Source organism: Vicia villosa, linkage group LG3 (genome assembly GCF_029867415.1).
Source record: "Vicia villosa cultivar HV-30 ecotype Madison, WI linkage group LG3, Vvil1.0, whole genome shotgun sequence".
Classification (NCBI taxonomy): domain Eukaryota; kingdom Viridiplantae; phylum Streptophyta; class Magnoliopsida; order Fabales; family Fabaceae; genus Vicia; species Vicia villosa.
In genome coordinates this window covers 61,103,914-61,129,156 of record NC_081182.1, presented here as the reverse complement: position 1 = coordinate 61,129,156, position 25,243 = coordinate 61,103,914, and the positions used below count along the sequence as shown (strand labels likewise).

Genomic DNA, 25,243 nt, shown 5'->3' with positions numbered 1-25,243 from the left:
TAAAAGTTGATTGTTATTAGTACAACTCTAATTAATTTGTTTCAGAACTCTTTTTTAAATGTACATAAAAGTTTTAAGCCACTTCATCAATTAATATGTTTTTGAACTCTTTTAATACCATAATAAATTTTGTAAGTTGTTTGAAATAAAAAAAATGCACTGGATAAATTATTACAAGTTATCTTGTATACAAAAGTTACGTACCATGACTCATTTGAAATGTTATCCGGTACACATGTGTACGAGTGCAATTTTTTGGAAAGCTTGAATGAACAAGTGTAAAGAAATACAAGGGAAAAGTTAACATTTTTGATAAAAAGTAGGGGTACGAGAATAAGTGTAAAGGTATGGGGTAAAATTTTCATAATTTTAGAGTGAAATGTTAAATTTCCCAAAATTGAATGACAATTTTTCTTTCCACCCTTATGGTGTGGCTCACTCCTTTGAAAACTCAAAATTGCCCTAAAACAATTTCGGAGATGCATCTCCAATCGCACAATGAATCATTTTTGCCAAAATTTACTTCGGAGATGCATCTCCGAATATTTTTGAGATGTATTCGGAGATGTATCTTCGAAAACACTCTTGAACCCTTTTATTAAGCATTTTTCATTGAGATTTATCATTAAATCATTTAGTGAATTTTTCGGAGAAGCATCTCTGAATATGTCAAGCAGGAAATTGAATATATCACCATCTTGCATGACCATCTCTCTCATACTCCATACCTCCTTCATAACCCATAACCCTTAGTTTTTTTTCTTTTTTAATCAACTTTTTGACTCCAAATCATCATTTTTTGTGTTTTATCGCATAAAAAAAGGAGCAAAAGAAACTATAATTTTAGGTAAAGTTCATTATTTTCATATCTTATTGTCTGCATTAATCTTGTTTTTGACTTGAAAAATGAACATTGAGTCCGAAAAAGCATCTCCGAATTCAACTGTCACTTGTTTTGGAGACACATCTACGAATTTTCCTGTTACTGTGATTTTTTTAAACATTTTTTTTTTGTTTTGGTTCATATTAGATGTGGTGTGTAACACCCCTCTAATAACCCGCGGCAAATAAACAATTAATAAATCAGAGTAGGCATGCAAGGGGTATCACAATTTATAAAATAATTAAAAAAAACACACGTCGGTACCTGTCATGCATTCACTGAAAACAACTGAATTTATAACTCATTAAATAAAATCATGTTTTACACAGCGGAATTAAAAACACAAAGAGTCAACATTCATCATTAACGTGTCTGACTCAATCAACAATCAAATAGAGTTATGATCAACTCAAAACAAACGTGTTCCCAGTGTTACATCTACCAGAGCATGACACCGACACTATAACTAGAAACCGACTTATGAGCTAATCCTCACCAAGTCGCGCCGCTATCCTCAATCTGAAAATGACAACAAGTAAGGGTGAGTCTCATCACAGTTAACCAATGTTATCACACCATAAATAATAACATATCATAGTTATATCATTCACCCAATCATTTCATATTCAGACAATCACCATTCCTGTATCCACAGATAAACAGACAATCAACACATAACATATACAATCATGTTATAACAAGTCATGCACATGTATGAAACTGACACTATGCATGTGGTACCAATCATCACCAGTGGAATCATCCACCGACCGATCTATCATCAATTCAGAAACGGCCCTGCCAGCACAAATTCCACACAATGGGAATTCTGCCCCTCGCTGAATCCTCTCATCATATAGGATTCAGCTCATGTTCGTGAATGCATGCAACATATATATAACATACTTCCAGCATTACCAATCTATGAGTAGCATCATCTATACTCATTTCATCATCATCATCATCATCAATAATAAGCATGTTCATATATACATCACATCATTCAATATCATCGATCATCAGTAAACCACAGAATCACATCACAAGGTTTACACAGTACCAAACAGTACACAAACAACATACCAATCGAAAATTACACATCATCGGGCTTTCCAGAAAATCACCAAAGCAGAAATTTCACACACAGGACGTCATACGCGTATCATATGACCCATACGCGCCCATACGCGTATCACCTTGCCTCATACGCGTATCATACGCAATTCACCAGAACTCAAAATGGCCTAGAAACCAACCCATACGCGTATCAGCCTCGCCATACGCGTATCACCAGAATAATTTTCCTCTTTCCAAAATTCCATACGCGTATGAGCATCCCCATACGCCCTCATACGCAAAACACCAGCACGTGGTTCTTGGGACAGGGCAACTGCGTATCATACGCGTATAGCCCCTTGGGAGTGTCCCCCATACGCGTATGACCTCTTCCATACGCGTATGGCACTGTTTCATACGCGAAAAACCAGAAAATGCCCAGTAACCTGCAGAATTCGTATCAGACCAAAACCCATTCGTTTCTACTCATACCAGTCCACGAATTCGAGTCCAAAAACCAGAAAAATGCATCTAACAGTGTACGAATACATCTACAAACCATAGCATATGATTCTCTAACCAATTCTATTCATCATATCCTAATCTATCAGTTATTAGGGATTACAGTTCAAACCCAAATGATGAACACAGATAAATGTCTCAGAAATTGGAATCAATCAACCAAATAATATTCCTAATCCACATTACTACTCATAACACGATAATAGAGATTAAACGGAGAGTCCCCCCCTTACCTCAGATAAGAATTCTTGATCTTTGGTCTCTCCCTCTACAGATCTCTTTCAGTTCCTCGTGTTCTCATCCTTCGTTCTTTCACGTTCTTTCTTCCTTCCCGGTTCCAAATGTTTATGAAAATAATATAATAATTTAGTAAAAAGGATTATAAAATTACCCTCCCTCTTTTACTAATTACTCATATGGCCCAAATGCCATAAACCATTATTTTCACAAAATCCCCAATAATTCTAATTATTAATTCAATAATCCAATTAAATTAATATTAAAATTATACGGATGTTACATGGTGCGCCCATGTATATTTCCCAAAGCTGTTGTAAGTAATGATGTAAAACCAAATGCAGGGAAGGATGATGTAAAATCGGATGAAGCAAATGATGATGTTCAACCAAATGAGGTGACTGGTGATGTTAAAATGTTTGCTAGACCTGTTGATGTCGAGATAGATGTTGGTAAACAGTTTACAAATGAACAACTGTTTAGTGTTCGTGAACATATGCTTGAGTGAGTTCGCACGGAGGCCGAGAAATTTGGTTTTTACATTGTAATCGGAAGGTCCGACAATGGTTCTAACTAAAGACAAGAATTTGTAACCATGAGATGCGAAAGAAGTGACACATAAATTTCACCGATTCATAAGTTGAAACGTGATGACACCAGATCGAGAAAATGTGAGTGCTCGTTTATATTGTCTTTATTTTTTGTTTTTCATTTGAAGTATCAGAACTCTTTTCAGATATACATCTCCGAAACATATCATATATAATTTCAGAGATATATCTCCAAACTAAAATCAAATATAATAAACAATGAATGCGTTCGGAGATGTATCTCTGAATTCTATAATTATTTTTAAAATTTTACCAAAGGTTTGTGAGAAGGCATAGAGGTGGTAAAAAAAATTCAGTTGAATTTGTAAGTTTGTAGCCTAGCCCAAACCCAAAACCTTTTTTGAAGCCCAATTGAACGATGTTATTTCACAAGTTATAATAACCAATAACCAACCCTAGCTTTCTTCTTCAATTCAACTTCTTTATCCTAAACAACGAGGTTCACTTCAAAAACTCTCTGAATATTCGATCTGCAACCATGGCGTCAAGAAAGTCCGATAACCCTCAATATGGCGACGGCGCCAGTCCCGGGTTCGTCCCATCTCCCTTTCGCTTCATCACCGATATCTCTTATCATTCTCCTTTAATTCTTAACCTCTCACTTTTTTGATGCAGGAAAATCTTCATCGGAGGGTTAGCAAAAGATACATCCCTAGGTCAGAAACATTGAAATTTTTTTATCCTCTTTATATTTACTTTCTATTTCACTATTGTTTAATTTACAGTTTCGATTCTGCAGATACGTTTGTGAAGTACTTCGAAAGGTACGGAGAGATAACGGATTCCGTTATCATGAAGGATCGACATACCGGTCGGCCCCGAGGGTTTGGGTTCATTACTTATGCGGATCCTTCTGTCGTTGATCAAGTTATTCAGGAGAATCACATCATCAATGATAAGCAGGTAAACCCTAGTTAGGGTTTCGATTTGTGTTTTGTAGTTTAGTTTCTTAATAATTGCAAATGTTTAACTGTAGTTATTCTGTATTTGCTATTACCAGGTTGAAATTAAGAGGACCATTCCAAAGGGTGCATCACATACTAGTGATTTCAAAACTAAGAAGATTTTCGTAGGTGGTATTCCCGCAGCAGTAACTGAAGGTTTGCTTCCAGCACTTTGATTTGTATTTCTTGTTATGTAATAATTAATAATCATCAATGTTTTTTTGTTTTTGTTTTTTGTATGCTTTGATTTATATGAATAATTGGTTAATGTTAATGGTGTTTTTATGTGTCATTTGTTGTTAGTTTGTGTTGAGTGTTTTTGAATGATATTTTTGGTTTTGTGAGCTAGTGAACTTATTTTATGCTCGTGTTTGGTGTGGGTTTCAGATGAGCTCAAGGACTTCTTCTCTAAGCATGGAAATGTTGTGGAGCACGAAATTATACGTGATCATGCCACTAAAAGATCTCGTGGATTTGGTTTTGTAGTGTTTGATAATGATAAGGTTGTTGATACTTTGTTAGCTGATGGGAACATGATTGATATGGACGGTACTCAGGTGAGTTTGGTTTGTTTTTTTAGGGTGGTTAAAATTGAAACTAGCAATGCTTCTGATTTTAGGAAGGTGGTGAACTGTTTTTGTGATAAAGGAATATTAAAATATTTGATAATTGGGGTTCACTGTTGGTTATCAATAATGAGATGTCTATCTGTGTTTTTTTTTCCATTATTTGTGTAGTGGGCATACTTCAGGTTTTATTATTTCTTTGCCCAACCAAAACCAAGGAAAAAAGGTTCTGTGTATGAATGAATTTAGGTTGACTTAATTCTTTGTTGTAGGTTGAGATCAAGAAGGCTGAACCAAAGAAATCCTCAAGTTCAGCTTCTTTTCCTTCATTTGGTAATGACTCTAGGTCACGTTCTTACAACGATGGTTTTGGTGGATTTGGTGATACTTATGGAGGTTTTCCCGGTGGAGGTTATGGCCCTGCTTCTTATAGGTCGCTTGGAGGTTACACTGCTAGGCTTAGCGATTATGGTGGATATGGAGGTGGAGATGACTTCAGTGGTGGTTTTGGAGGTGGTTATGGGGGCAGTGGTGGTGCTGGTGGTTATGGGGGCTATAGAGGAGAACCATCATTTGGCTACTCTGGCCGCTATGGGTCTTACATGGGGGGCCTTGGTGGTGGATATGGTGGTAGTGGTGGGTTAGGCCCATATGGGAGAGGTGGCGCAGGCTATGGAGGTTATGGTGGTTCAGGCACTAGCGGAGGTTATGAATCTGGCCCTGGTGCTGGTTTTGGTGGAACAGGAGGACTCTATTCTAGTAGGGGAGGATATGGGGGTGGTAGTCGTTACCATCCTTACACAAGATAGTTTTATGACTAAGCTTTGCAGTAGAAATTGCATGCAGGTTTAAGCATTTTCTAGATACAGGGCACTTACTCCAGATGGGGGCACTCTCTAGAAGTCAGATGAACCACTAGCATGTCTGTTTTATTCTATTGCTTAGACAACCGAAGATAGAACAACATCAACCTAGAGCTTTCCAAACAACATCAATCTAGAGCTTTCTGAACAACATCTAGAGCTTCCCATCAGTCATCAGCCTATACGATCTTAGTTAGATTATGTTTTTATGTGATAATCAGATGCTTGCAAGTTAGACTGCTGTGATTATGAATATCAGTTTTAGTTAGAATCACAAAGTTGTGTGAATGTGTACTATTGTAGGTCACGCCTATTAGAATTTTGTTCGAAAGAGTACTTTGTTCTTGATCTTTCCAGTAGTTATGCTTGGTTAGCTTATATTGAAGATGTTGACACAACCTATTCAGGTTACAAATACCATGATTTAGTTATATGTTTAGTTAGCTGAATCCCATGATAACTCTCAATTAGTTTCAACAGGTTCTTGAAGTCTCCTTTCCTTCCAAGGGTTGGTTTGATTGTTAGCAATCATAAATTGAAATTAGTATTGGTTGTTGATATGAACCTTTATCTTGACATACACATTCAGTTTCATATGTTAGTATTAGAGATTTAATATTATAGTTATATTTGTTCTATAAAATTTGGGCCTTCAAGTTTAGTCCCCCTATCAAAAAAGACATTTTAGTCACCTAAATACTTATTTCTAAGGCATATATTAGTAGCTCAAACAGAGAACAATGTTGCAAGAAAAATAAGGTCTATTCTTTAAATGTCTCAATTTTGCGGGGACTATTCTTAGAACGTCTCAATTTTGCAGGGACTAAACATATATTAGCCTAAATATTATATGCCATTAGCTGTTATCTATGAGACAATGAGAAACCAAATAATGTTTAATAAGCAATCTAATAATATTCAAACAGCAGTTTTGTTGGACATAAATGTTGTGATCACGTTTCATGAATTTTGTTTTAGGCATCTTCTGCTATCTAAGCATCTCCAAAATATATTTCAGACAAATAAGGATTTTATGAGTGTATGATGAATTATAGATGGTGCAACTAGTTATTATATAAGCTTTGTTCTTTCAAAGTCTCATGGCCTCTAAAATCTCTTAAACATACCATGATATGCACTTGTTGTTTACCTAGAAATGGCCAATGGTTATTGAGGGGTTAAATTTTTGGGTTATATATAACCAATTATTGAATATTGATATTGTAGTTTTATACATTATAAAATCATAACCAAAGATATCGTCTCAACATGTAGAAGTAGTATATGGACTCTGATAAGATTGCCTGGCAGATAAATGCATTTTAGAAAGTCTAATAGCATCTATTGTCCTTTTTCCTTAACTTATAATAATGGATATAATATAATGTTGTTAAATTCATGTTAAGTTGTTTTACTATTGGTTGGTTTTTTGAATGTTGATGCATGGGAACAACAAATGTGAGCCATGCTGACAAGGATATGCAAAATTTGCCAAGAGCTTCGAAGTGCAAGAGAAACAGACGTGGAAAACATTCGTGGCTGGGTGTTTTAGGATGGGTTTTCTTGTGGTAGATTCCCCACCGATTTAAGACTTGATGTTCCATCCTTGTGTATTTTATTTTTTTTGTATATTTTCTTGAAGACCTTCTTTGAGTTGTGTTTTTTTTTCTAAAAATATTTTCTTGAAGACCTTGTTTGAATGGTGTTTTTTTTGTTGTTGATATTCTTGTTTGAGTGGTGCTTGTTTTTATTTTCTAAAACTTTTCTATAAATTTTGTTGTAACTTTTTGACATATCATTTTAGCTCAAATTACATTTCGGGAAATTGGTCTTGCAACTGGAAATTGAACAATTGAACTGGGGACTTTGGGGACTTTTTTGTTATGGTTCTATTTGTTGGATTGCAGTTGAACTCTGAAATGGATAATTAATTAAAAAAAAGGAGCATCTTCATTGTTTTAAACTTAGAGTGTGTTTGGGTAAAAAATATTAAAAAATGAAAGTGTTATAAAAAAATGGAATATTATTAAAATGATAGGAGTTTAAATATTTATTTTATAAAATTTAAAATTAAAGAATTTGAAAGTCCTTGGATTATTAATGTAGAATGAAATATTATTAATCTTTTAAAATATATAAACCGAACCCTTTAAGTTTTTAAAAATTACAAATTCTCGAAGAGCATAAAACCCGAAATGTGTACTGGGGGGCAGATCTTTCTTGGGATGAATAGCGTAATTTCTCAACATTGCCAGGTGAAGAGTCCACCTCTATTACGCGGAGAAGTTCAAAAATATGTAAAGATTCGAGCTTCTGGTCGAATAAACGAACTCGACCAGAATAGTAATGGACTCAGGTTCGAGTTCTTATAGTAGAATTAAGATCGAGTGAAGGCCTTTGAAAAATGCAAAAGCTTCAGGAGCCAGGAGAAAGGAAAGAATGGATACTTCCTGGGAGGAGGCGTAGGTGATAGGAAGCTAATCAAGGACAGGCTAAGGAACAGTCCGTGGGACCTTCAAGGATTTTTTTATAAAAGTGATTCAAAATTTTAGCTCAATTCTACGAGCTATGAATATATATCCCATCATTATGGTGGTCGAGGACAAGCTAACTCAAATACATAAATACACTTAGAAAGTTTCTCTTCCCTACGTGAGTTAGCTTCTAACCTCACAACAAAACTCAACTTATGACAACCTTCAATTGCTAAGAATTGTCATACATTTGTACTTTTAGTAAGTACAATTGACGCCTATTGTGGAGTCTTCGAAAAATTGACCCGGGACCACAATCATCATTATCTATTGTTTTCACCATCTTCTCACGAAGATATTTAGGCGATGTTTTGAGAAGGTAGTTAAAACCATCGTCGACAGTTTTGCTAGGGGAAGATAGTCTAGCCCCTCCCAGAGAAGATATGCCCGACAGGTGTTAACAACAAGCATTGTACTTGTAAGATTGCCAGAACTCGCAAAGGTACAACACAATATATGTTTATGTTACGAAAATTTTATAAAATGGGAAGAGCCTTGTTAAGGTGCCTGGGTGAACAAGAAATTGCACTGGTCCTATCTAAAGTACATCAAGGGACTTACAACATCCATATTGGCGGATGGGCCTTGGCTTATTAGATGCTAAGAGCAGGCTAATATTGGCCTTTACTAATGAGAAAAAAATATGGCTTTTGTCAAGAAATGCAACAAAAACCAGATATACGCATAAGCTAAACTCCTTCATTTCTTTACAATGCCTTCACCATTTTATTAGCGGGGCATGGCCATTTTAGGACATTATCCCATAGCTCCTGGCTAGCTAACATTCCTGGTTGTGGGAGCGGAGCTTTACAAAATGGATAAAGGCAAAAGTCGCATCCAAGATTACGATAGAAAGGGTCAATTACTTTTATTGGCAAAAAATTATGTGCAGGTTTTGTTTACCATGAATTATCGTTACAAACAATGGGATTCAATTCGCCAATACTACAACGGTTGACTTTTACAATAACTAAGGAGTACAAACCAAGTTCATTTCGCTCGTCATCTACACGAGTTCGAACATGCATGATGAACAAATAAAGTAATAGTGAAAGGGATCAAAAATAAGTTGGACGATTTCAAAGGATTATGGGTCGAGCAGCTGCACAAAGTGCTCTGTACATATCACACCACCCCCATTTAAATACCATGGAAACGTCCTTTACCCTAGTGTACGAGGTTGATGCCATGTTGCCTGTCAAAATTGACTCGCCTTCATAATGGTGCTGTAAATTCAAATTCAATAAGGAGGAGAACGATACATTGTTAAGATATGTCACTGATTCTATGAAGTTTTTAATTTACTCTGATTTTTAGTTATAATTATTCGGGGGAAATTAGGGTGTTACAATTTCTGGGTTGACAACCATATGAAGTGTGTCCTCAGTAGGTGCTAGTTCCTTTTCTTGGTTGGCACGTCCATGTTTGTGGACAAAAGTGATACCTACGTGGATGTTGCCTACCTAAAATATTTCAACAACTTGAAGTCCATTTGCGAGTGGAATTGGGGGGCAGCATGCTTGGTACATGTACCACAATCTGAGCGAAGCTTGCAAATGGACGACAAAGCATATGACGGGTTCATGCACCCTGCTTATGGTAATTTACAAATCCCACTATTAAGTAACAAACTAGTTTTTTCTTTTTACACTTGTTACTGGTACTTTTTTCCTTATTGGTTTTTAGGGATGAATCCTAGCTCACTATCACCGCATCCACAGGTTAAAACGTTCCCTACAATATACTAATGATTGGCCAGTTGCTTGCAAGTTTGTCCCTAGCATTGGAAATGATGATATCTCGCCGTACCATGTGTATAGACCGCACTCAGCATGACGACGTAAAATGGAGGCCATACGGTTCTCACCGGGACAGAGTTCCATTCAACCTCATTTTCTTGTACTCGAGATGGTTGGCATAGGAGACCAACATCATGTCCAGGTAGGTATATACCTGAGCGGTGCGTGTGGTAGTTAGGGTATGTGCAGATCATTCCTAGGTCACCCTTCCAGGTTGCTTATATTCGTACTGTTCGCAGAGACCAGAATGACATTCTCGCAGATTTTGAGAATCATCTGGTACATGTGGAGTATCAGACTCATGAGGCCACATATTAGTGGAGCTATGTTAAGGGTTGCATGACATGGTTCTATAAAGTGTTACACCTTTACTTGACACAAGACGCTCATGGACGTCCACCTATGCATGCTCATGAGGAGCTCCTGGAAGATCAACAGGCGTTAGACGACCGTGTCGTTGATGTGTTGCCGCACAGTCAGAATATTATGCAGCTTACGTAAGGGCATCGGGTCCAGAGTGTTTGTGAGAGGTGAAGATGAAGAGTCGCCCTAACAAAGTCCCATTCTTTTTGAGGCATGGAGTGTTGTGGCTTAACGTAGGCAGATGAGGAACTAGGGTGTTAGGGTTAGGAATACACAGTAGAGTATTTTGATTGTATTTTGTTTAATTTTAATCGTCTTTGAGAACAATGGTTGTACTAATATATTTAGGTTCTATAATATTTTGTTTTATTAAAGCTTTACGTGGTTGTATAATATTCATTTTTATTAATAGTTGAAATAAATAACGGCGTTTTAAATTGAATTAAACCTAGTTTAGATTGAAAACACCAAAATACTTGAAAAACTGATTATGGAAAAATTAAACAGACAAGAATTCGAGATGCATCTCCGAACCAATCTCCTTAAGAACAAAAGGTGACTTTGGTCAGGTATTTATGAACTAAAATTTGCCAAAATATAATATTTATTGCGTTTGAAGATGCATCTCCGAATTAATCTAAAAGTATTTTCGAATTTTCAAATGTGCGTTTCATTAAACAAAGGTGATATGAAAATTACCTAAAAAACACAATACATTGAATGTTTGTGAGGTTGAGAGATGTTGAAATGATTTGGATCCAAAACATAGGTAATTTCTTTTAAAATATTTATTAATTAAATTCTAAATTAATTTATAAAACAAAAATTTATAAACAACTTAATTAAAATTAAAAATTATTGATTAATAAATTATAAAAAATTTAATTAAAATTATCAATTACTAATTAATTTATTCTATAAAAAATATTAAATAAAAAATAAATTGACTGATTTTAGTAATAAAGACTACAAGTCAGAAATCATTAAATGCATTCAAGTCTAATTTATATTTGAAATTAACATTAAGTTAATTTAAGTACTAGTCTATAATATAAAAAAAGTTGCTGCTCTGAAAATCACCAAAATACCTTTTTGTTATCTTAATCTAAATTAATAATTTAGGGGCAAAAAATATATATTTTTTTTTTGATTTTATCCAACTCACTTTTTACTTTTCAACCCATTTTTCACTTTTCAATTTTCAGTTTTCACTTTTTCATTTTCACTTTCCAACTCACTTTTCACTTTTCACTTTTTCACTTTTCTTTTTTTCATTTTCACTTTCCAACCCACTTTTCACTTTTTTAGTATTCACTTTTTATTACTTTATTATTATTATTATTTTAATTAAATAATTAATAAAAATATTTTAATAAATTATTTTTTAATAAAAAAATTATTATGATATTTTAAATGATTGTTAATTTACATTTAAAATAATATTTAATTTTTAAAAATTAACTTTAATAATTGAATATTAATAGCAAAGAAATATAATTTGAAATAATTTTTATTTTAAGATACAATATTTTTTAAGAAAACAATAATAATTTTAATTTAAAAAAAATATTTCAATTAAAATGAATTTAAAAATATACTTGAAAATGTGTGTTATTAGATAAAATACAAAAATTTGTGTCACTTATTATTAAATTTTGTTTATATGATTCAAAATATTATTATATTAATATATGTCATTAATGAAGTGTATACAATAAAAATAATGTTTGCACAATTAAATATTACAAAAATTATTTGTTATTGATTACATTATATCTACGGGAAAAAAAGTGTATTACTTATTCAATTGTAGCATACTACTATTATTTATAGTCAAATTCTATTGATTCATATATTTTTGTAAATGATAGATAAACCAAAATAATATTTGTATATGGAAAAAAAATCTATTATTGATCTAAATATTTTTATATACGAAAAATTGTATTTATGATAAAAAATATTTATTCAAAAAGCTATACGGGAAAAAAACTATTATTGATCTAAATATTTTTATGTAAACAATTCTAAACATAAATAATATTTGTATATGAGAAAAATCTATTAAGGATTTAATATTTTTATATATGAAAAGTGGTATATATGATAAAAAAAATTATTCAAAAAAGATATACGGGAAAAAAACTATTATTGATCTAAATATTTTTATATATGAAAATGATATTTATGATAAATTTTTATTTAAAAAACGTATACGGAAAAAAAAAACTATTATTGATCTAAGTATTTTTATATACGAAAATTTACATTCAAATATTTTTGTAAACGATACCTAAACATAAATAATATTTGTATATAGGAAAAATCTATTAATGATATAGATATTTTTATATGTGAAAAATGGTATTTATGATACAAAAAATTTATTCAAAAAAGGTTTACGGGAAAAATTATTATTGGTCTAAATATTTTTATATACCAAAATTTACAATTTATTTGAATATTTTTGTAAATGATACCTAAACATAAATAATATCTGTATATGGAAAAAATCTATTAATGATCTAAATATTTTTATATATCAAAATTGGTATTTGTGATCCAAAATATTTTGATTAAAAAATGGTATATGGGAAAAAATATATTATTATATACGAAAATTTATTGTTGATCTAGATTTTTTTCTAAATGATACATAAACATAAATATTACTTGTTTACGGGAAAAAATCTATTATTGATCTAAATATTTATATATATGAAAAATGGTATTTATGATCCAAAATTTTTGATTTTGATTTAAAATAAATATATTATGTAAACAAATGTGCGTACAAAACCAGAACCCGTACGTAAGCACGAGTTTGTTACTAGTTATTATAACGACGGTTATTTATCTCTCCGGTGACAATCACAATTGTTTTTATTTTATTTTTGAAATTTTAATATATGATCTATCAAAGATCAATTATAACTATTAATTTTATTTAAATGTATGTTATTAAATCAGTTAATTAATTTTAGGTGATAAGAATCAACACTAAACTGTCTCCTCTTAATTTTATACGGGAGAGAATCCCTGCCTCTTAATTTTACATCAATATCTATTAATATTAATAGATTGCATTTACTATAATTAATATATTATCCTGTCCATATAATTTAATTGATTGTGAGTGATTCTATTAAGACTTTACTCAGAAGACAATTTAATTTTTGTTTCTATCTCAATTTTTTTAGATATTTTTATAAGGCATAATGTACAACGAATTTTTTCTTCATAAATTTATTTTTTTATTTTAGAGAATTTATATTAGTATTTTTGAATCTGTCCCGAAAACATAAATAATTTTTTAAAATAAATTAATTATTTTAATTTCAAATATATTGAATAATAAAGAATATAAACTGACAATATAAAATTATTTTATACAATTAAGTTATACTATTATTTTAAAAAAAATTATATGAAATAATTAAATGATAAAATGATAGTGTATACGCCGATAATACATTATTTTTAACTCATATTTTATTTCTTAAAAAATTTATTTATTTTCATTTATAAGTCTTTATTTAAAATCATACTCCTACCTTTTTAATCTATAACTAGAGCACTAGTATTTCCTTATTTTTTTTTTATAAGTCCTTTTTAACAGAGGTTAAAGACAGTGTAAAAAAGTTTTACACTGTTATTCAATAGAAATAAATCGTTTTGTCTCATATAAACTTTTTAAATATTACAATCCAATTTATCCTGACTTTTTAAATATTACAATCCAATTTATCCTGATTAATGGTTGTGATTGGTTAACACTGCATCACCCATTTTTTCTTTTTAATATCTAATTGAATTATACTGAAATTACTTCTTAATTATTAATTCAACGCATTTTAGGCATAATTCAATGTTGTAACCGTCTCATAATATTCAACAAATATTGCCACGCGTATTAATTCTTAAAGAACATGTCGGCATTACCAATTCCATTCAGACAAAACAAAACCCTCACTTCGGGAAACTGCTAAAACCAAATCATCGTACCCACAAACAACAAGGTATTCTCACTTTACCTTCACCTTCGATCTTGTTTTTCATTTTTCCAATTTTGATTCAACTGATCCTAATCAAAATCTTTACTTTTAATTGCTCAAACTAACCCTCTTTTATTTTTCAGTTTCTTCATAGTTTGTCAATACTTATTTTTCATTTCTGATTCAGGTGATCAAATTCTGTTTTGTTTAAATGGCTGATCCAGAGGGTAGTTCCTTGTGGTTAAAAAGTTTAAATATTTGTGATTATTTTGGATGGAAAGATCACGGAGAACATGGAACTGTGGTAGCTATAATCATTGGCATCTTTGTTCCTGTCTTGTTTTCGGTTTTTTTCTTTGGAAAGAAAAGAGCTAAAACAAGAGGTGTTCATGTAGAGGTCAGTGGCGAGTCGGGTTATGCGGTTCGTAATGCTCGGTATTCTGAGTTGGTTGAGGTTCCTTGGAAAGGAGCTCCAACTGTGGCTCATCTGTTTGAGCAGTCTTGTAATAAACATGCACATAATAAGTTTCTTGGAACAAGGAAACTAATAGAAAAGGAGTTTGTTACATCTAGTGATGGTAGGAAGTTTGAGAAAGTTCACTTGGGAGAGTATGAATGGGAAACTTATTCAGAGGTCTTTGCTCGTGTGTCCAGTTTTGCATCCGGTCTTCTTAAGTTAGGCCATAATATAGATAGCCGTGTTGCGATTTTTTCTGATACCCGGGCTGAGTGGCTCATTGCCCTCCAGGTAAATTTCCTTAATTTTTTCAATAACCATTTGGCTTTATCGGTTCTGCTGTTACAGATTTTAATGAAATACTTGTTAAACTACAGGGTTGCTTCCGCCAGAGTATAACTGTTGTTACTATCTACGCTTCTCTAGGTGAAGATGCGTTAATCCACTCGCTAAACGAGGTAGGAAGTTATTATCTTTTGCTTAATTGTAGTAAATATAAATGGTGGCATGTTCTCACTTGAAGCTTTGTAATGTGAACAGACCCAAGTATCTACTCTGATCTGTGATGTAAAGCTGTTGAATAAGTTGGAGCCAATAAGATCAAAACTAACATCCTTGCAAAATATAATTTACTTTGAAGACGATAGCAAAAAAGAACATGTCTTTTCTGAAGGTTTGAGCAACTATACAATTGCATCTTTTGGTGAAGTTGAGAAACTTGGGAAAGAAAGTCCTGTCGAACCAAGTTTGCCTTCCAAGAATGCTGTTGCAGTTGTCATGTATACAAGTGGCAGTACAGGTCTGCCAAAGGTTTGTTACTAATTCAAGTTTTGTTAAATGGGTTCATATGTGTCCATGCATGCATAATCTCTTATTCGTATTTGTGATTTGCTGCATGTTTGTGAAATATTGTCCAAAGTCATGGTTATTGATTTTCTCAGCAACCTAATGGCTACTAAAGAACTCGTAATTAAGAACTATGAGTAGTTGAATACTGACTTTATATTGGTATGACTTTATTCTCTATACATTTTTAAGTGGTAATATATGTATGCACAGGAATCATATTAAGTTATTATATACATATAGGAGACTTTTTCCTGTCTACTAACATTGATAGCTACGAGGACCTCCATCAGGTTAATTACATGTTTTCCTTTGATTTGATAAACTGTTAACTTTTTGTTAGGGTGTCATGATTACGCACGGGAACATTGTAGCCACTGCAGCAGCTGTTATGACAGTGATTCCAAATCTGGGTAGTAAGGACGTGTACTTGGCGTACTTGCCCCTTGCTCATGTTTTTGAAATGGCAGCAGAGGTGATTCTTTTAGCCTTTAAGTCTTAATCATCAAAGTAGTTGATGCTGTCTCTAAATTACCGTGGTTGTCTGTCCAGTCTGTTATGCTGGCTGCAGGTGTTGCAATTGGTTACGGCACTCCTATGACTTTGACCGACACATCTAATAAAATCAAGAAAGGAACCAAGGGCGATGTTACTGTCTTAAAGCCCACCCTTTTGACAGCGGTACCGGCTATTATTGATCGTATTCGAGATGGAGTTGTAAAAAAGGTGTGTCAACTAATCCACATCAACATTTTTATCTTGGCTACATTTAATTTTTATTTCTTATTGGAGATTACGTGTTCTAATTTTACTATCTTAAATTCATAATGCATTGTTGATGGGTTGGATTTTCCAATATGATAGTGACTTTGCTATCACTAACTGCAGAAGCTTGAATTTTTTTTTCTTCCTTTTTTACTTTCCTACAATATTTTAAACTAGTCACTTAAAGTTATTTTGTCTTCCTTACTCTTATATATGTTGTACTTAGGTGGAGGAAAAAGGAGGACTTGCCAAGAGTCTTTTCCAGACTGCATACAACCGTCGACTGGCTGCTGTAAAAGGAAGTTGGCTAGGAGCTTGGGGATTGGAGAAGTTGTTGTGGGATACCATTATCTTTACAAAAATCCGCACTGTACTTGGAGGCAACCTCCGATTCATGCTTTGTGGTGGTGCTCCTTTATCCGGAGATTCACAACAATTTATCAATATCTGTGTCGGGTAATGACTCTCATCCTTAATTATTGCAAATTTCACACATATTAAAAAAAGTTACTAGTGTGGTTAATTTGTATTTGTGAGGGAATATTACTAGATTGCCCTTTTTGTATAGTGGGTATGCAATCCGTATAAAAAACTGCACTGTACACATAAGGGAATTTGCGGGCACCATACTGCATCCAGTTTAAAGAAATTGATAGTGGCAGAGTAGTCAATCCCAGATAGTGGTGCGGAGCGGCCAGCCCCAAAAGTGGGATAGTAGGATAGTGTATATCGGAATGACCGGTATTTGATCATTTTTTGGACAAAATCCATATTATACATAAAATAATTATAACCATATATCTATTGCACCTCCTCTTTCTAGTCTTATGAATGAGACACACTCAACCATTTCTAAAGAAATTTATGTTGATGTTTTTCTGGTGACATACTGATTTAAAGTAAAGACCAACCACACTCACTTGCTGCATCCGAGATTCATTCTTTACCTATTGCTTGTCCATTTGATTTGCACATAAGAACTCTATTTTCTGACTCATACTTTTTTTGTCCGACTAGAGTTATAATTCTTTGTATTTAATTATTTATTTATGTCGACAGGGCTCCTATTGGGCAAGGATACGGTTTGACTGAAACATTTGCTGGAGCTGCCTTCTCTGAGGCCGATGACTTCAGTGTGGGACGCGTTGGTCCACCTCTTCCTTGTTGTTACATTAAAGTATGTCATATATCTCATTAACAAAATATCAACACATTGAACTTCCAATCTCTACTTATTTTTAGATGTTGCACCGATTTATTGTAATAGTCATTAATTATTATAGTTTTCATGCTAGTGTGTGATAAAAGGTATTGGAGTTTGAAAGTCAGTGAAAAATTAGTAAAATATTAGAAATAACAAATTGAATATATCTTAAGCTGTTATATAACTTGCTGTTGGTGCTATTTTAAGAGCCTCAAAAAAGGTGGAATTTGATTTTGTTTTTAATTTGGTTGTATAGCTTGTTTCTTGGGAAGAAGGAGGCTATCGGTCGTCAGACAAACCAATGCCACGAGGAGAGGTTGTCGTTGGTGGATTCAGTGTGACAGCTGGTTATTTTAATAATCAAGAGAAAACCAATGAAGTGTTCAAGGTAGTTTTCACACTTTTTAGGTGCATCGTGCATGCCATTTTTCCTTTTCAATTTTCTTTAATTTTACGAAAGTTTGTTTTTGCTGAATAAAAAGCAGCACATGTGATTTGTTCAACTTACTACAGGTTGATGAGAAAGGCTTACGCTGGTTTTATACTGGTGACATTGGGCGATTCCATCCTGATGGATGCCTTGAAATCATCGATAGGAAGAAAGATATCGTCAAACTTCAACACGGAGAATATATCTCTCTTGGAAAGGTGACTCAAACTATATCCAGATATAGATGAAGTACTGACATGAGATTCACAGTAAAAATTTCAGGGTCTAACATTAGGCTTTCCTTTTTAACTTAATGGCAGGTTGAGGCAGCACTGGCATCATGTGATCATGTGGATAATATAATGGTTTATGCAGATCCCTTTCACAGCTACTGTGTTGCTCTAGTTGTTGCTTCACATCAGTCCCTTGAAAAGTGGGCTCAAGAAACTGGTGTTGAATACAAAGATTTTCCTGATCTGTGTAACAAACCTGAAGCTGTCACTGAGGTCCTGCAGTGCATTTCAAAGGTTGGCTCTACCTTTTCGCTGCCTATCCAATCTGTATATTATTCATTAACGATTTATCAATTTGAAGATGAAGCAACACTTGTAGCACACTACCGCACTCTTAAGTTAATACGCACAAAATGTAACATGGTAAGCTACATTGCAAGTTTAATAACCCCTACATGGTTAATGACTTATTTTACTTTATTCATTTCAGGCTGCAAAAGCTGCAAAGCTGCAAAAAACTGAAATCCCTGCAAAGATTAAGTTGTTGGCGGATCCATGGACACCTGAATCTGGATTAGTTACTGCTGCTCTCAAGTTAAAGAGAGAACAGCTGAAAGCCAAATTCAATGATGATCTTGAGAAGTTGTATGCATGAAGTATTATCCAATCTCATGTTAATGTGCTATAAGTTGCTGGTGTATGTTATGTTTGATTTTGAATTTTTCTCCTTCAATGTGGCTGATGTATTTTCACTTGTTAGTGACATGTTAAACACATTGCATAACAAAGACCGATTCAGCATAATGGTTGCTGTTGAGACTGTGCTGGATTGCTTTGTAATTAATGTGCTGATATAGATGATATAGTCATGCCACATGACCGGCATAGAATAATATATGAGCTGTTATTTAACTTGAAATACCTATGTCAATGATGTTTGTGAGGTTCTACAGCTTCAGCTTTTCATTTAATTGTCATTTAGTTACACAATACTAGACTGAAAACTATTTGTGTTCTCATGATGTTTCTACTTATGATATTGTAGAAAAGAGAAATATGAATAATCAATCAGATTTACCAAAAATAAATTTCAAAAATTCTACAACACTTTCAGATTCTTGCAGTGAGTAATAACCGATTGAATTCGCCTATTAACAGAATTCACAAGGTCCAAATGTGTTTATCCTCTATATTCCATTTTGTTGATGCCTTTGTTTTCTTTGGACATATTTCTGTTAAATGTCCATCCCTTTCCATTTCTCCGAGACTAATTTTAACTAGATACTTTCACTCCTCACTCCACATAGTTCTTCTCCATCAAGCTTGGTTTCGGTGATTTTTGTGGAAGTAGTGACGAACTCGGTAGTGGGCTTCCTAGAACTGCATTTGACGGCGTTTTCAACATCTGCATCACATGGGATTTTGACTTCAAACCTCATCAGCTCCAACTTTTTTTTATGACGGCGGCAAACTTTTCTAAACCCTAGTAGACTTTGATACCATGCAGAAAGAAAAAAGAGAAGAAATATGAAGCTGAAAAAATCATGTAATGAGGACAAGTTTGATCCTATTAGGTAAAATTGTAAAAGCAAAATAGGTTTATAATGTTACGGAAAACAAAACTTGGAAATTTTGTAAGGAGTATATAAGTGCAATAGAAAGAAGTCAGGTTTCTACTAGTATCTATAACATTTATAAGGATTTTGGAATAACACTTGATAATAATACTCTTTTTTCAATTTGAATCTCATCCATGCTAATAAAAATGTAGATGGTGATATAACTTCTCTACAAGGAATTATTACATACAGCCAAAGAAGAAAACAAGTTTCTGCAAAGATTATGCCTAAAATGATGAATTTTAATATTCTTATGGACTGGTGAAAATGTGTTGAGGTACTACAACTCTGTTGTGGATTTTGGAGAATGAAACCGTCATTCGGAACCAAACCAAACAATCAATTTCAGCTTTTCTTACTGCATTAAACTTGTGAATACAAATTCGTTGGCAGTACCAGATGGACTCACTCTAACTCAGCAGGAGTAGAGGTTGATAGTGACGGCCGTAGGAGAATGTATAAAGCAGGACCCAGCAATGGTATCAATGATACTGGAAGAAGCCAAGAACCTTTGTCAAACCTGCATATTGTACTAGCATTAAATATCTTTTCTATGATCTAGGATCTCTGGGTAAGAATTGAAATAAAACTCATATGCTAATGAATATACCATTTTCTAGCAGTCATGTCATTGTAAACCCAAAATGGTGCCAATGTTGAGAGTAAAGTAAAATCAATGGACATAAGATGGATCTGCAAGCATAAAAACCAGATTTTAGCATTTGCAAATTTAGCTCAATGTAACTAATTAGGTTCTAATAAACCAGTAATTTTTGCTTGAAAACCAACATAATAGAGAGAATTATATGGCATTGCTAAAGCTCATAATAACAAATACAAGGACAAGAGTCAGGCCAGCTATATGTAGAGTTGTGTCTGAACTTACAAATTTGCTTCCTCTGCAGTACTGGTAAAATTCTTTCCATACATCTTCCCCGGCTAAACTAGCGTAAACTATGAGGCCTAACCCTATAGCAAGCAATATCTGTTTCATAATTGAGATAAGTAACATATTCATAATTATCTGTGTGCAACAACTTTGTATTCTAAGGTTGAGACGAGAACTTACCGATGCAGTAACTTTTGATTCCAAAAAATTGAGTGGCCATGTTTTAAGCTCAGCTTCTTCAACAGCAGGTGGTGGAGGTTTCCAGAGCACAAAATAAGGAAGCAGCGCATATATGCCGCCAAAAAACGAGAGTGACAGGAAAGGCCATACAGGAACATTGCTTTTTGAGCTGCAGAACAACAGATAGACAGAAAAGAAACCAGCTTCAGGAAGTAAGAATAACACTCATATTTATCCTGAATGAAAACTATACTGAATTAGCCCTAAAACAAAGGTGAAAATAGGGAAATACCTTCTTCCAGTGGGAAGTAACAGCATGCTATATACCACAGGCCACAACCCCATTATATACCACTCAGAAACAAGCACTTCATTCATTCTGAAACCGTCATCTCCTTTCAAATTCAAGAGCTTTTTCAAGAAATAAATGTCCGTAGACTGAACAATAATAACAAACAACCAAACAATAAACATAAGCATATTAAAGACTGTAATGTTTGTTTGAAACAACAATAGTATAATTATTATTCTTACCGGTGTTTGGTTTGGGGAGAGAAAGGAGACATAGTAGATAAGTGCAGCCCATAAGAGAAATAGCAAAATTGAGGTAGTCCAATCTCTTTTTCCTTCCTCCACAACCTCAACACCGGTGTTCCTAACCTCACTCTCTCTGTCGGAATCATGGCAAACAACAAAACTACCCTTTTTCCGAAATGAAACAGAAAAAGGGTTTTTGGTCATTACAGGCTTGAAGGAACTACTTGGTCTGATGAAACAACATCGTGAAACCAATGCTGTTGTTGTTTTTGTTGTAGCTGATGTATGTGGTTGAATTGAATACTTGTTTTTGAGAGTTGGAAAGTTGCAAGAGACAAGATTGGGTTTTGCTGCTACCACCAGCACCATAATGTTTACTCATAAAATACACAAAAAGTGATCCTTTAAACAACACAATGGCTTTAAAAAAAAAGTAATTTTTATTTTTATCAACTGTGGTAATTTATATTATTTTATTATTACATGAATGATAAAGTTAGGATTAGGAGCACGTGGTGTTCTCACAACAACTCAAAATAGAACAAACCTCTACGAGGTAAGGTTTTTGTTTTGTGAGAGACAGCCATGGTTGAAGCTTCGGGGATGATGTATACTAACACCAACACCACTCTTATTCCTGCTTTTAACCCTACAGTTCAGAGGAATCATCTTCGTTTATGTCAACTACCTCTCTCACGAAGACACCATGTCCAATTTTCACTCTCTGCAACTGCAAGTCAAGCCTCAACATTTATGGAAACTATTCCTTGGGGTTGTGAGAATGATTCGCTGGAAAACTCTTCTTCTCTTCAGAAATGGTTGTCAGAGTCAGGTCTTCCTTCTCAGAAGATGGCCATTGATAAAGTTGATGTGGGTGAGAGAGGACTTGTTGCATTGAAGAATATTAGGAAAGGAGAGAAGCTTCTCTTTGTTCCTCCTTCACTTGTCATCACTCCAGATTCTGTAAACCTTTCTTTCTTCCTCAATAGCATTACTTTATTCAATCCATGCTAAAATTTGATACTTTATTTATGATGAATCTCAAAACTTGATTTGGATTTTTTTGTGTTATGGTGATTTATGATTCTCTTTGGGTGTGTGTTTGGTTATCAGGAGTGGAGTTGTCCGGAAGCTGGCGAAGTATTGAAAAAGAATTCAGTGCCGGATTGGCCATTGCTTGCAACTTACCTTATAAGTGAAGCTAGCATCATGGAGTCTTCAAAATGGTTCAGTTATATATCGGCCTTACCTCGTCAACCTTACTCACTTCTATACTGGTACATGAATTCAGTTGCTCTTATCATAAAGTTCTTTTCAGTGTTTGAAAAAGGATCTACTCTCGAAATTTTCCTATATTAATGCAGTTTAAATTTGTCATTTCAGGTCTCAGACTGAACTAGATCGCTACTTGGAAGCTTCGCAGATTAGGGAAAGAGCTATTGAAAGGACTAATAATGTCGTTGGAACGTATGGACCAATTGTTTGGGCCTAATATTTCTTCAAGATGTTTTTGTGTCTTTTCATTTCTCTTTTTTAGTATAATAATGCTTCAATCTTAGGTGTTCTCTTGAATGAATAATCCCATGTTTTGTTATAACTCTCCAGATACAATGATATGAGGCTCAGAATATTTTCGAAATACCCTGATTTCTTCCCTGAAGAGGTAACTACCTCACATTGAACAGGATGAGAATTAGTAGTTTCTGAAGTTAGTTGTGAATCTGAATCTGTTATTTGTATGGCTTTCAGGTGTTCAACATTGAGTCCTTCAAATGGTCATTTGGGATTCTTTTCTCTCGCATGGTGAGTCAATGTGGTATATGAAGTGAAACAAAATTATATTCTGTTGTTTTTCAATGATACTTAGTTTTTCTGTTTCATATTTTAAGAGAAAAGGATGATTGTTAGAACAGATAATTCATGATATCAGTGCGGTGTAGGTTCGGTTACCCTCAATGGATGGAAAGGTGGCCTTGGTTCCTTGGGCGGATATGCTGAATCATAATTGTGAGGTAGGGTATCTTCCCTAACAAAAGTCTTACCAAGTTTTCCTCAGCAAGTTGAACTCTTATTTGTTTTTTCATTGGTTTAGGTGGAGACGTTTTTGGATTACGATAGATCTTCGAAGGGAATTGTCTTTACGACAGATCGCCCCTATCTACCAGGTGAGCAGGTAAACATAAATTCATAGTTGGAATTTGTTAAATATTAGAATATTAACATAGAATAAAACAATTAAGTTCCTAGGTAGATGAAATATAAATCCGTCGCGCCTCGTAGAAGTGTTTTATGTCTTTAAAGTTAGCGATATTACCACAGACTACAAATGACTTCTTGTATATCAAATCACACAGGTGTTTATTTCATATGGGAATAAATCAAATGGGGAGCTTCTCTTATCTTATGGATTTGTTCCAAAGGAGGGCACGAATCCAAGCGACTCGGTTGAGCTGCCATTCTCACTCAAGAAATCTGATGAGTCCTATGAGGAGAAGTTGGAACTGTTGAGGAAGTATGGATTATCAGGGTGAGTACGTAAATTTTCTTTGTTATTATACCTCATGATTGAACTCGCTACTCACTCGATTGTTCTATTTTTGTCAGATCTCAGTGTTTTCCGTTAAGGGTCACTGGTTGGCCATTGGAGTTAATGGCTTATGCTTATTTAGCTGTTAGTCCTTCAAGCATGAGAGGGAAATTCGAAGAGGTATGTCGTTAACTATCTTCGCGAATTCTTTCTCCGAATGTTGTATAACCATATGTACGATTCTTTCGACAGATGGCTGCGATCGCATCAAATAAAACTACCTCCAATAAGAACTTGAGATATCCTGAAATAGAGGAGCAAGCATTGCAGTTCATACTAGATAGTTGTGAATCTAGTATCTCAAAATACAATAAGTTCTTACAGGCAAGGAAACACTTTAATAAGGAACTTTTAAATTTATTCGAAAAGCATGTCGCCAATCTCTAGGTAGCAAGTTAATCCTAGTCGTGTTTCCCTTTGATCGATCTGCAGGCAAGTGGATCGCTGGATTTGGATGTGACTTCTCCGAAACAACTTAACCGGAGACTCTTTCTAAAACAGCTAGCCGTGGACTTGTGTACGAGCGAGCGGAGGATACTATTCCGTGCTCAATATGTAAGATTTTAAAAACTCATCTGGTCAATAACTATGATTAGTATATTGACTTAAATGTTGTCAAGCATGTATTACAACAAAACTGGATTACAAGCTCACTGCAAAACTATTATATACTAATATGTTATTTGTTTATCACTAAAGCTAACTAATTTTGAATATTAATTGCAGATATTGAGAAGAAGATTGAGAGATATGAGGACTGGTGAATTAAAAGCCTTAACAATCTTCAATGGATTCAGGAAATTTTTCAAGTGATCATGAAATGAACTTGATCACCCTTTGACATGATCATGACCTAGTTCAAGTTCATCACTTCATGTAATTGTTAGTTATTGCTAAGGGAAATAGGTTAAGCTTTGAATGATAAAATAATCTGTATTGAAAAAGAAAAAAAAGCAAGAAAAGAAAAAAGTGAGGAATGATTGCATCCAAACAATTTTTTGTTTTGTTTTGTATTGAGCACTTCACTATTTTGGTCACAAGTTTTTTACATGGTTAACTTCAAACTTTCAAATTTATCACACCATCACAAGAAAAATAAGTTCTTGAATAAAAATAGTCTTTT

The 25,243-nt window shown here is 33.8% G+C and overlaps 4 protein-coding genes across 4 annotated transcripts; 3 read left to right on the top strand and 1 right to left on the bottom strand.

The window, feature by feature from the left end:
* Window positions 1-3,686: 3,686 nt before the first annotated feature.
* Window positions 3,687-7,401, top strand: LOC131661630 (uncharacterized). The gene is made up of 6 exons (XM_058931234.1): window positions 3,687-3,840; window positions 3,925-3,965; window positions 4,049-4,212; window positions 4,310-4,409; window positions 4,641-4,810; window positions 5,092-7,401. Exons 1-6 carry the CDS (start codon window positions 3,788-3,790, stop codon window positions 5,626-5,628), a joined length of 1,065 nt encoding a protein of 354 aa, XP_058787217.1. The 5' UTR covers window positions 3,687-3,787; the 3' UTR covers window positions 5,629-7,401.
* Window positions 7,402-14,242: 6,841 nt separating this feature from the next.
* Window positions 14,243-19,227, top strand: LOC131661626 (long chain acyl-CoA synthetase 8). The gene is made up of 12 exons (XM_058931230.1): window positions 14,243-14,397; window positions 14,561-15,121; window positions 15,208-15,288; window positions 15,371-15,640; window positions 16,020-16,151; window positions 16,229-16,402; window positions 16,668-16,897; window positions 17,501-17,618; window positions 17,902-18,033; window positions 18,159-18,293; window positions 18,396-18,602; window positions 18,799-19,227. Exons 2-12 carry the CDS (start codon window positions 14,585-14,587, stop codon window positions 18,961-18,963), a joined length of 2,181 nt encoding a protein of 726 aa, XP_058787213.1. The 5' UTR covers window positions 14,243-14,397; window positions 14,561-14,584; the 3' UTR covers window positions 18,964-19,227.
* A 544-nt stretch (window positions 19,228-19,771) lies between these two features.
* Window positions 19,772-21,931, bottom strand: LOC131661629 (uncharacterized). Its single transcript, XM_058931233.1, has 6 exons — window positions 21,531-21,931; window positions 21,289-21,434; window positions 20,997-21,165; window positions 20,814-20,912; window positions 20,538-20,620; window positions 19,772-20,447 (listed from the first exon to the last, which is right to left on the bottom strand). Exons 1-6 carry the CDS (start codon window positions 21,900-21,902, stop codon window positions 20,333-20,335), a joined length of 984 nt encoding a protein of 327 aa, XP_058787216.1. The 5' UTR covers window positions 21,903-21,931; the 3' UTR covers window positions 19,772-20,332.
* A 109-nt stretch (window positions 21,932-22,040) lies between these two features.
* Window positions 22,041-25,177, top strand: LOC131661628 (ribulose-1,5 bisphosphate carboxylase/oxygenase large subunit N-methyltransferase, chloroplastic). The gene is made up of 12 exons (XM_058931232.1): window positions 22,041-22,496; window positions 22,647-22,810; window positions 22,917-23,000; window positions 23,139-23,196; window positions 23,283-23,336; window positions 23,474-23,545; window positions 23,626-23,706; window positions 23,888-24,060; window positions 24,138-24,240; window positions 24,313-24,444; window positions 24,553-24,675; window positions 24,847-25,177. Exons 1-12 carry the CDS (start codon window positions 22,119-22,121, stop codon window positions 24,931-24,933), a joined length of 1,509 nt encoding a protein of 502 aa, XP_058787215.1. The 5' UTR covers window positions 22,041-22,118; the 3' UTR covers window positions 24,934-25,177.
* Window positions 25,178-25,243: the final 66 nt, after the last annotated feature.

What these genes read in the sequence shown, in the direction of transcription:
- LOC131661630 (XM_058931234.1), top strand. Translation starts at nt 3,788, where the DNA reads ATGGCGTCAAGAAAGTCCGATAACCCTCAATATGGCGACGGCGCCAGT. An exon ending in GGCGACGGCGCCAGTCCCGG is followed by an intron (nt 3,841 to 3,924) that starts GTTCGTCCCATC and finishes TTTTTGATGCAG; the next exon opens with GAAAATCTTCATCGGAGGGT. An exon ending in AGCAAAAGATACATCCCTAG is followed by an intron (nt 3,966 to 4,048) that starts GTCAGAAACATT and finishes TCGATTCTGCAG; the next exon opens with ATACGTTTGTGAAGTACTTC.
- LOC131661626 (XM_058931230.1), top strand. Translation starts at nt 14,585, where the DNA reads ATGGCTGATCCAGAGGGTAGTTCCTTGTGGTTAAAAAGTTTAAATATT. An exon ending in GCAGTACAGGTCTGCCAAAG is followed by an intron (nt 15,641 to 16,019) that starts GTTTGTTACTAA and finishes ACTTTTTGTTAG; the next exon opens with GGTGTCATGATTACGCACGG. An exon ending in AATATATCTCTCTTGGAAAG is followed by an intron (nt 18,294 to 18,395) that starts GTGACTCAAACT and finishes ACTTAATGGCAG; the next exon opens with GTTGAGGCAGCACTGGCATC.
- LOC131661629 (XM_058931233.1), bottom strand. Translation starts at nt 21,902, where the DNA reads ATGGTGCTGGTGGTAGCAGCAAAACCCAATCTTGTCTCTTGCAACTTT. An exon ending in ACTGCAGAGGAAGCAAATTT is followed by an intron (nt 20,621 to 20,813) that starts GTAAGTTCAGAC and finishes TTATGCTTGCAG; the next exon opens with ATCCATCTTATGTCCATTGA. An exon ending in GACATGACTGCTAGAAAATG is followed by an intron (nt 20,448 to 20,537) that starts GTATATTCATTA and finishes TACAATATGCAG; the next exon opens with GTTTGACAAAGGTTCTTGGC.
- LOC131661628 (XM_058931232.1), top strand. Translation starts at nt 22,119, where the DNA reads ATGGTTGAAGCTTCGGGGATGATGTATACTAACACCAACACCACTCTT. An exon ending in TTGTCATCACTCCAGATTCT is followed by an intron (nt 22,497 to 22,646) that starts GTAAACCTTTCT and finishes TTTGGTTATCAG; the next exon opens with GAGTGGAGTTGTCCGGAAGC. An exon ending in AATACAATAAGTTCTTACAG is followed by an intron (nt 24,445 to 24,552) that starts GCAAGGAAACAC and finishes ATCGATCTGCAG; the next exon opens with GCAAGTGGATCGCTGGATTT.